The sequence below is a fragment of the Melanostigma gelatinosum genome (genome assembly GCF_949748355.1).
Source record: "Melanostigma gelatinosum genome assembly, chromosome: 13".
Lineage (NCBI taxonomy): Eukaryota > Metazoa > Chordata > Actinopteri > Perciformes > Zoarcidae > Melanostigma > Melanostigma gelatinosum.
Window position 1 is genome coordinate 20,779,384 of NC_136646.1, and position 11,022 is coordinate 20,790,405.

At 44.6% G+C, this 11,022-nt stretch overlaps 1 protein-coding gene across 1 annotated transcript; it reads right to left on the reverse strand.

Moving 5' to 3' along the window:
• Nucleotides 1–1,431: 1,431 nt before the first annotated feature.
• hsd3b7 (hydroxy-delta-5-steroid dehydrogenase, 3 beta- and steroid delta-isomerase) lies at nucleotides 1,432–10,886 on the reverse strand. Its single transcript, XM_079281280.1, has 6 exons — nucleotides 10,720–10,886; nucleotides 8,691–8,846; nucleotides 6,615–6,723; nucleotides 5,183–5,282; nucleotides 2,877–3,039; nucleotides 1,432–2,297 (listed from the first exon to the last, which is right to left on the reverse strand). The coding sequence occupies exons 1-6, from the start codon at nucleotides 10,865–10,867 to the stop codon at nucleotides 1,885–1,887; spliced, it is 1,089 nt and encodes a 362-aa protein (XP_079137406.1). The 5' UTR covers nucleotides 10,868–10,886; the 3' UTR covers nucleotides 1,432–1,884.
• Between the last annotated feature and the right edge of the window lie 136 nt (nucleotides 10,887–11,022).

Genomic DNA, 11,022 nt, shown 5'->3' on the forward strand with positions numbered 1-11,022 from the left:
CTTAGTTACCTTGCAGATTCAGATTAGCAACACTAAATATACTTAACAAATGAATACTTATATATTATGATTGTATATAATCTGGCAGTATATACATTTGTTCGATAAACTCCACCTTTACCAGCTGCAACATTCATTTTATTTATACGTAAATGCATTACTAATTACATTCCAATGATGTATAGATGTATTGTTTTGAAATGGATCCTTCTACATAGTGAGTAGTTTTACCTTAAATCATACTTTGACTTACATGTTTGATGCATGTCTTTTACTTGTAACAGAGTATTTCTACACAATTGTTTTGCTACTTTTCTTAAGAATAAGATATTAATACTATTTCTCCACAAATATGTTAATGCTTCTTGACATTTTTATTTCCTCAGATTTTATTAAATTTTTCCACAATCACACAAACATTTACTACAAGCATCAAATATGTCTATTGATAAAGCACCCTCAACATACTTTTTTGAAGAAGTTATATACCAAGGAGTTACTTAAAAAAGAGAAAACTATACATTTCCCAAATTAAAACAATGATGGGAGGTTAAATCAATACAATCTAATGAAAATGCATTAAATAATCAGTGTCTTCTTTGTTTCACTACACTGGTATGTTTCTATAGCACCAGTAGATGGCACAATCCCATTTAATTTCAGGTAACCCTGAACATGTAGGTTCTGCTGATCCACCAAAACATCTGTTAAACACACATGCACAGCCATGCTTACCACCAAATGCATTCACCAACATTATGCTGTAGGATGCTAGCAGACCATCATATTTTCTGTGTGGGGATGGTGAGTCACTTCTCTGGTTTTCACACTAGCAGGTGTGTGATTGTTGTGAGGATTGCCATGGTTAAAAACAGAAGAATGGGGGGGGGGGGGGGGGGGGGGGGACACCAGTAATTCTACAAGGGAACTCCCATATACTGTCTTACTCATACAACCTAATGCTATCCAGCTCGTTGTCATTGAGTCTGACAACAAGTTTCCACTGGAGTATCAAGGAAGACCGAGCCCTTTGCATTGTGCGTAAACAAAGTTCATCGTGTCCATGGTAATCCAGAGGCAGAGGACTCCCAGTAACCATGTGTTCATGGAAAGTAAACAATGATTTAAGATCATGAATCAGATCTCCAGACTGTACAAACTGTCATTATGGCGTACACTGCTCATGGTAATAAAATACATAAATGAGATCAGTTATAACAAGAAATGCAACCTCTCCCTGTAATGTGAACCAAGTGCAAAACCACAACCTGCAAAGCCATGTGGAATATATTAAATCATCTTTATTTAAAATTGTATGATACATTCCAATGTCATTACAAAACATTCTTTAAATTATATATATATATATATATATATATATATATATATATATATATATATATATATATATATATATAAAACATAGCTTATCAATAATAATACATTACAGAAATACAGGTCTAACGTCCAGTTTATGCTTGTAAACTGTTTACATTTGTCATAATTTACATAATTACAAATGCTGATGTTAAACAATCTGATGTGAAAATGTTTAATATCTGAATAAAGCACATTCGTAACGGAAAGCAGTGTCCCTGGTTGGTGTTTGTCGCTGGTGAACTGAATCCAATGGACTTTAACAATGAATCATACGTTCTTCAACAAGGATATTAATGTTTGTGCTTCATCTGAACAAATGCTTTAATTGTTTTCTTTATCACTAAGCTGCTAGACCAACACAAATATAACAATGAAATTAAATATTTTTTATACTGTAAATTTGCTTTCCTTTGGTTTTATTGGAGGTTACTTCTTTACAGTGTACTTCTGGAGTCCTGCATGTCTACGTAGCAGCTTCTAAAGCGTGCTGTACTTGAGGTCACATTAGGAGTCTTTGTGGTTATCCACAGGAAGCGTGTCAACCCATTTCTGTGTGCGGGTGCGACACTGGTCCCAGTCGTACAGAGGGCGGTACTGGAAGTGGCGCTGGGCTTTATCTGAGCTGACAGTGAAGGAGGTGCAAGCCACGGCCAAAGTGTAACGGTTCAGCAGCGGCGTGTAGTTGTAGACGGGGCTCAGGATCCAGCGGAACAGGTCATTCAGCATGGCCATGAACCAGAGCACCATTGAGGGTATGCGCACCCGTCTGAAGTTAAACGTGGAGAGGAACTGCATGTTGAAATTCTCGTAGCTCTTGTAGGGTGAGTCATCGTAGCAGAAGAAGGCTTCCCCTCCGACTGTCTGCGGGCGATCTCTCAGGGCTCGGGCTGCAAGTACATGCATCCAGGCCACGTTGCCTAGAAACCCAAACAAGTGGGTGAATACCAGAGTGATGGAAGAAGAGCTCAAAACACTCAGGACAAAAGAAAAAGTAGTCAGTTTCAAGAATGATTCCTCATCCTCGCCCCTGTTGTTTTACACCCTTTCAAATAAACTTCATGGTTTCTTTAGAAGTTGAGTTAATGGTATATAAAGAATTTTTTTAAATGTGCTTTTCGAGAACAAGGTAAAACCTTTAGTATTAGTGAGAAGGGGAAGATCTGTTTTGCATTTTGAGATAATGTTGAAACTAACCATGATACATTAAGAATAACTCAAACTACTAGCGTTAGCGCATACACTGAAATTTGGAGTTCATGCCTGACATTTTGACTTTATTCTTGAAATTCCAAAAACAAAAAAAATACAAATATTCCTCATTTTTTCCTTATGCCCTTTTACTAGATTACTCAACGGGCTAACTGGGCAAGATATGCAAAACGTCCAAAAGGAGACACCAAATGACTACGAGGTTTGTTCGGGTTCTCCGGCTACATTGGTTAACTTTGATGAGTCTTCAAAGTTGTGATTATGATTCGCAAAAACAGGAATCCTACCAACATAGACCCGTCCATGTTCAGAGTCCTCTGGGATACCCCCGACGACCGTGCCTCCCCTTTCGACAGCCTGATTGTAGAAATCCTTAATTAGCTGGTGGTCCTCGCCATAGATCCCCGTCGGCCGCAGAGAACATGTGGATAAACACTTTCCACCCTTCACCTGGACAGGAGACAAAACCCAGACTCAGTGTTGGGAAATCAGACACGGTAAAAATACACTTATACACAGCGCGGTCAAAGGGTAGAAGGCTACCTATACAACCCTACTTACTTCCCCGTCCCCACGGCAGGGGTGCCAGGAGATGTCTCCAGGCCGGCTGTCGGGGTTCTTTCTCCCAGCAGCGGATTTCCAAGGGAGAGTGGTTCACGTCTATCGACGCCTATTCCCATGTTCCCATGGTGCATCACCACAACTTAAGACTTAAGACGACTGGCTGACCTAGGCGCCATCCCGGCTTCAGGCGCCACAGGACACTGCTCGCCTTCTCTCACGGGGCCCGGTGGGCCTCAAGGTGAACATGGAGAGGAGCTACCTGAGCCCTTCTCAGAGCATAACCTTCATTAGTGTGGCCCTATGAGGGCCTGTCTGTCGCCCCAGCATGTGGCCAACAACCCCCACAACCTCTCCCGAGGGGGCAGACGGTTGCCCTACATCCTTTTCTCCGACTATTGGGTAAACTGACAGCTGCCTCAACTGTCGTTCCCTTGGGTTTGCGGATGGCTGAACAGCCTTCACTTGGATGCCAAGTGGCACAGATACAGGGCAATAATATTATCGAAACAGTGCCTATTCACTATCCCCATGGAGGGAGTGCATATCTGGCGAACAGTGTCCCAGGAACCGAGCCCCAGGGGCTCGGTTCCATTCCACCAGGAGATTGTCACAACAGATACCTGGCTCTCAAGGCGGGGTGCAGTGCGACAGAACAGGACAGCCTGGGGGCAGTTTTCTGCTGAAAGACCGCAGGTCCAGGTTCTAGAACTAGCGCTCGAGCACTTCCTTCCATGTTTGAAGGGAAAGCATGTGCTTGTCCGGTGGACAGCACCTCTGCTGTGATTTCCCATGAACTATCAATGGGGCACCAGATCTGCAGAAGTTGCTACGGGGATCACCGTGGCCTTCTGACTTGGGAGGCCCCTCACCTGACCAGCCTGTGGGCAATGTACCCACCAGGAGAACGGAACCAGGTTGTGGTTTTCCTGTTCCGTCACAAGCCTCCACCGTGAGAGTGGCGGCTGCATCCAGACGTGTCGACCCACTGCCCCCACTGGGTCTCCCTGACGGAGAGGACCAGCCCTCTGGGTCAAGATGCCCTGGCTCACACATGGCCAGAGGATCTTCTTTATGCCTTTCCACCATTCCCTCTGATTTTGCTATAAGCTTGTCAGAGTTATTCCCCGACAGGACGGATCTCCTGTCGCAACTAGAGGGTCGGATTTGGCATTCCAATCCCTGCCGCCTTCAACTATGGGTCACGGGAGGGCCCGACCGGATGCTGAGTGGCTGCATAGAACCAGTCTGACTGACTATTCTGAATGCCAGTGCGCGGTCTACCTGCCTGCAGTACAAGAAACAGGTGGAAGCTGTTCTCCGACTGGTGTGCGGCTCAGAACAAGGTCCCAGTACTGGACACCTTATGCTTGTCTCCTTTTGAACCCCTGGCACAGGCAGAGCCGAGATGGCTATCGGCAAGACTGTTTTCTCCTTGCCGTCAATTCAGCTCAATGTGGGGGCGAGCTGCATGCCCTATCAGTGGAAGAATCATGTCTGAGGTGGAACTCAGATGGCTTGGGTGTCACTTTCTGGCCTAATGCAGTGTTTCTCCCAAGGGTGTGGATACGTTCACATATAAACCGGCCTATCCAGCTGGCGAAGTTGAGTAAGGATGAAATAGAACGAAAGTTACGAATGTAACTACGGTTCTATGAATCCTGGATGACCGCCAGAGTTCTTGGTCACTCGGAATCCCGTGAACTCTCGAGAAGATTCCATAGGACTGAGCTCAGGATGACACCAGAACTTATAGACGACGGGGGTCATCCGAGGTCACATGTGACTTTGTTGATATAAATATTCGACCTGCGCATGCGCGAGACGGAAGATATCCAGTGTGAAGCACTGCCTCTGGCGGTCATCCAGGATTCATAGAACCGTAGTTACATTCGTAACTTTCGTTTTATGATATTTATTTTAACACTGTTGTTTTCCCAGTGTGTCTTTAAAGTTTACAGGTAAAACATGCTTTCATAAATCCGGCTCAATAAAAACACCCCAAACCAGAACACCGTTAAACGTAAAGTACCTTCTTGCCATTAGCTTCAAGCACGAGTTTGTCTGCCTTCGCTTTGCTGCGAGGATAGGCCATCGTGTGTTTCACTCTGTACGGCGTGTCTTCATTGCCCCTGCAGAGAAAGAGTTAAACAGTCAGAGGAGAAGAACGCAGGTAGTGCGTTTTCTTGACCTCGCCAAATGTATGAGAGGAATGTTTTTATCTGAAGCCTGACAGACAGAGAGGACACAGAGCGGAGGAGAAAAGTGTCTCCAGCGTTTCCAACAAGAGAAGACCAAAGTTCATTCTTTCACTTTGAGACATTGACAAGCTGGTTTAGCCTTCACACACTAGAGTAAATAGTCACGTCGCTCCACTCCCAATACCTTAGGTAACTAGACAGTGCGTTGAGACATAATAACTGTGTGAAGTAATCATGCAGCTCTGACTCACAGAAAGCTGGTTTAGTGGTTTGTTAACCCTGAGATGAGGGAAACTGGTCATTTCTTTAACAGCGGTTTGTACACTCACATTCAAAGTCTACACACAACACAGCTGTTTGTTGGAGAAGCTCCACTAAAATGTTTATTTCACATAATTTATGGAAATACACTCATATTTCTGCGGTAGCAGGATGGTGGTGCAGCTGCAGAATGTAGTTTGGCATATTTTTGTGTTTAATAGGCTGTGTATAGTCTGAAGGTGTTTTAACATCATGTCAGTGACTGTGTTTTGCTGTATTTTAACCTTTAAATCATCTAAAACAATACTACTGGATCAGAACGTTTCTCTGATCGATATATGGTCAGATTCCACCAGTTCGTCATCCATTGAGGAAATGTAAGTCTGGAATAAGATGAAATTATAGACTACACTGAATAAAACGTAATCGTGTTAACTTATTGACACTTCTCTGCCTTTTATTTACCCGTTGCCATGGTGAATCGTGGTATCGGAGCTCCATTGATGGAGATTTTTCATTGAATCTTCTGAAACAGGCTTCACCAGTAAATGCGCCGTTTGCTCCATATGTTCAGCATTGTTTTTGTTATGGTTTCTGTGCATCCTTGCGCCAAAATATTCCGCTATCATCCAGATTAGAACAACGCTCTCTATTGAATTGCACAGACTTCCTCAGAGGCCGTGACCTATTCTTACATAACAGCGTGACAATTGCTCAAGCATGTTCTGAGCTAAAGTTGCAGACGTAATGCTGGCTGGTCGTGTGCTTTTGTCGCCACCCGATCATATCTGTACTGAACAGGCCTTCGTGTTTTCCATGATGGTGGGTTCATGAGAAGAAAGAAATAAGATAGTGACCACAGAAACTAAACTGCAAGAGCCAAAGAATTTCTCAGAGTAACCACGTGTGCTCAGACTTGTCACCTTGGTCATGCAGAACACAGCTGAACAGAGACAAGTGAGACAAGTAAAACCAGAATGACGTTTCTTTTTTGAGCTTCACCTGACGAAGGCGTCTCCGTCGACGTTGGGGCCGATCACTTCCATGCTGCTGGTGTAGACCAGGCACTGGATGCCACACTCCACACAGGCGTTGATCACGTTCTCCGTCCCTGAGCAGAGAGAAAAGTTCAAACTAAATTGTTATTGCGTAGTCCTACAAAGCCACAGGACTGACTTTGACACGGTTGGACTGTTTTCAGTGCAACTTTAAGTTTTAAATGACAGGATGAGAGTCTTAGAATTATAATAAGGAGAAGGTCAACAGGAAAGAGCCACATGTGTTCAGCTGATTTCAAGAAAACATGTTTTCCTGAAACCTGGTCTCAATTATGCAAAAGTGGAGCGGTGGTGGAAAGAAATGTGGACATCGCAAAGTGGAAGAAATAATACAGACAACACTTTTGCGGTCTTTCCGGTTTTCCACAATAAGACTTTTTAAACTTTAGGTGGCCTGAAGTTTAACTTGGGACATATTATGTCTTCTAAGACCTGAGGCCACACTCTGGTTCACAGCAGGGTTAAAATCTCCGGTATGTACTCAAGCTGAAGGCCAGAAATCACAGAGCCAGTGACGGCAACAGTAAAATAAATTCCGACTGGAAACCAAAGGTACTGCATCATGATCTGAACTCTTGTACTGACTTAAGTTTCCCGCACTGGCAATTCCTCATTGTGCAGGAGGTTAGAGTGAGTTTATGTTTGAGACTGAAGAAGAGGGCGTTAACATGAAGTCAACCCAGGGGAAATAACATCAAATTCTTGTAATATTTCTAAGCCGTAGGAATCTAGACCGAACCACCCTCAGAATCAAATCACTTCCTCGGCTTAACACAGACGGACACAACTTTAATTCTGTGGAGGTTTGATGACAACATTAAATCTCACTGAGCTGAGGAAGTTCTGGCACTTCAAAACATTAACAACTTCCAGACATATGGGAGTAAGTTATACATTCAATTCCAGCAGCTGTGTTTAGTCTATCTGCTGAATCACTGCAGACTTTTCAAGGCCAGACACAGACTATAGCCTCAACCCTCCGACATGAACCCAGACACTGAATATGTGAACTCTTTTCATCAGCCGTTCCATTAACGTGACCAGAATCCTCAGTCTGGATCGGTCGGCAACCTCCGGGTCTGAAGAGTGAAGCCGATGCTGAGGTGCCTTAAACCTGCATTCTCTCTAATGGCCATCAGGGGGCGACTCCTCTGGTTGCAAAAATAATTCTGATTGTATAGAAGTCAGTAAACTTATATTACCTCAGGGAACACGAGTTGATGGGATCAATCACGAGTTTAAAATCTTCTCCAATACAAGATTAATTTCAACAGCCATAAACTGAACTAAATGCAGTAATAAGGGGGAAACAATCTTGCTGCATTCAGGTGCTCCTTGTACACGAGTACTTCAATGTCTACAACCGAAGTGGTACAGAGCTACTTTTAGCTGTACTAACAGAGGGGAGGGGCTTAAAAAACCTCTTCGGCACACGATTCCTAGAAATGTCACTTCGACTTTATCAGGATGTTTACGTTTGGACGCAACTATGTGATGTGCTTCACAACACTTTACGAACAATTATTCGACAACATTTAATATCCAGGACCTAAACCTCTGACTATCTCTTTACAGATCCTCAGTTTGGACTCTGTCTTCTTCATTTGTGTGTCACCCAGACATTACTCAGGGAAAACACCGGCTGATACAAACTCTGCTCGTGACTCACTAATAGGGTTAACCAGAGCAGAATGACCAGACATGCTTTTTCAATGCACAAAGAAACTCTATCATACGTTACATTACAGAATATGTAAAACTAGCCCTTTATCCAGGTTGGAGAGTCTGTCACTGCAGAAATGGGCAACACAAACAGGCATTGTTGTCTCAGTATTCACCAACGTGACTGGTAACATGGGTGAAGTCACGTCCTTGAAAACCATCCACAACAGGAGAAGGCGTGAGTTTCCTCTGGTTTCTGGTTTCCCGCAGTAAAACATTCATGAAACAGAATCCCCCCCCCCCGTTGACGTTTCCTCCCTTTGTCATCACTCGGGCCACCAGTCCCCTGATGTCTCACCTGTGACATTGACAGAGACGATGAGGGTCTCTGGGACTTTGTGCCAAACGTCCACCAAGCTGGCCGCGTGGATGACGACGTCGGCCCCCCGGGAGGCCTCCAGCACGCTGCTGTAGTCTGTGATGTCCCCCTGGATGACCACCACCTTCGTCCGCTCTGAGGGACAAACAGGAAGACATTCAGTCAAAACTCAGTGCTTTTCCTAAGAGCTCGACAAAGTCCGGGAAGAATGAACTCTGTTTGTTGGCAAATTACATGTGAACTGTCATGTGAACAATGCCTTTTTCTTTCCCCAACAACTACTAAGTTGATCAAAGACACGCTTTGTGTCATATTTGCAGATTATCTGGATCGTCTTCAGTCATTGTAATTTGAAACGATGGCGCATGATTTCACAGAATTTGAGGAGATACCTGAACTTCTGAAAGTGTCTGAGGTGAAACAGTCTCTGCTTTGTTTTTCAAAACCCACCTTTGAGCTGGGATTCATCCTGTAATAATCAATATAATGTCACTCTTTAAACTGGGATGTTATCCGTTTTGTTTTTCATTCAGGCAGCAATGCTTTCTCTCCTCGTCATTTATGAAGGTCTTACACTTGTGCTTTACCGTGGCTCTCATGCACCGTCCTTGAGATGCCGACAGATAACTAGTAAAGGAGACACCCTGTAGCTCTCGTGGAGCCGCCACGGAAAAGGGTCCGGCCTTTTGAACACCGAGTCAGAGATCCTGTTGTAACTCAGACACTCCTTCTGGAGACGGCGTCTGTAATTTGACTAATTACGCTCTTTTAATTACAGACGCTCTCAGCGATTTAAATCAGCTCAAATTTCAACCCAAAACACAATTAAACATCTTGTTTTGTGTGACGCCTGCATTGGGTGTGACTGTTATCTGATCTGTCAGGGGCCCAAACAGCAGACCTCAGTCTCTACCGACAATAAATAAAGCATTTTCCACTGCGGCATAGGAGGCGTCACCGGTGGTTGAGCGCATTCCCCACAGCGACGAGGAGAAAAGGCGTACTGTTGTTAAAATGGAAAAAACACTGCTTGGATTTTGATTGATTTGATTAGTGAGGTTTGTTTCCCCCCCGTAGGAAGAAAGATGACTAAACATGTGCGAGGCGGAGCGCACGTGCACCACCTCAGGTCACAACACACAAAAGGTGGTGACAGTGACTGTCAACAGAAAGTCAAGGACATGTTATATACCATCTAAATCCTGGAACAGGAAGTGTCAGTATTCACAGCCCAGATGTCGCCTCTGCAGATCACTCAGCATGTGAGGGGAATGATGCCAGTGTTGTTTCCATGTGGAGACACAGAGTTCAGCTGCAAACACCCCATCGCCTCCTCTCACGTTACCGAAAACTAATAGAAACGCAATGCTCACGGACGGGTTAGGAGACAATGGGCCCCTGGACACTGGCATGTAAAGGGCCCCACCCCTCCTACACAAGAACCAGAGCCACAGGTTGAAAGGGGCACAGTCTTGGTCATTTTTCTGCTCTTTGTGTTCTTCTTTTGGTTGTTTTGAGTCCATTTCCCAGCAAGAAATGTTAGCAGCAACTTCCAACAGAAGCTCTTGCTCAGGCCCCGCCCCCTAACCAGTTGGGCCCCTGAGCCTGTGCCCTGTAGTCCCCTTCAATACTCCGTCCATGACTTATAATCAAGTGGAGGTGTATCAGTAGCACAGTAGACCTACAGGACTAAAAGAGAGAACGATGGAGAGAGAAACCATGCAAATGACCATCGCTTGAGTTACACCACAAACATGCAACCGGAGAAAAGTTGCATCAAAGCCCTTCTTCGACTGTCAGGAACCATTCGTGTTGTTAAAAGATGTCAGAGAATCTAATGTGAATTTATCAGAGACAATCTTCAAGCGGAAACTGTCTCCGACACGACGTTGTGAACCAAACAATTATAAACCCTGAAATTAAATAAGAAGCACGAGACAGCTTTGAAAGAGACACCCGCTTCGCCGATATGAGGTCAAACTTGAAATGATGAAGCGAAACGTCTCACCTGTGCCGAGTCCATTCAAACTTAAGTCTACGTGTTTGTCAAACACCCGGATCTCCGCCAGCTGGTCCTCCTTCTCCAGTAAAAGCTTCAGCAGATGCCGGCCGAGGAAGCCGCAACCTCCGGTGAGCAGATAAACGGGACCCGACATGATGTGCTGCGGTGACAGCTGCTCTCTGCGAACTCTGAGCTCTGCAGCCTGAGCGAGACGCATTATATCCGAGAGGAGGAGGAGGCATGGCTGCGGCTTTTCTCTTTTTTTTTGTAAACCTTTATTGACACAGACAACGTGCCTTCAGGGCCTGT

Bases quoted from the DNA above. Each gene is read 5' to 3' on its own strand.
- hsd3b7 (XM_079281280.1), bottom strand. From the start codon at position 10,867: ATGTCGGGTCCCGTTTATCTGCTCACCGGAGGTTGCGGCTTCCTCGGC. The intron at 3,040-5,182 runs GTACTTTACGTT...TCTCCTGTCCAG, and splicing joins TTGAAGCTAATGGCAAGAAG to GTGAAGGGTGGAAAGTGTTT. The intron at 2,298-2,876 runs GTAGGATTCCTG...TTGGGTTTCTAG, and splicing joins ACATGGACGGGTCTATGTTG to GCAACGTGGCCTGGATGCAT.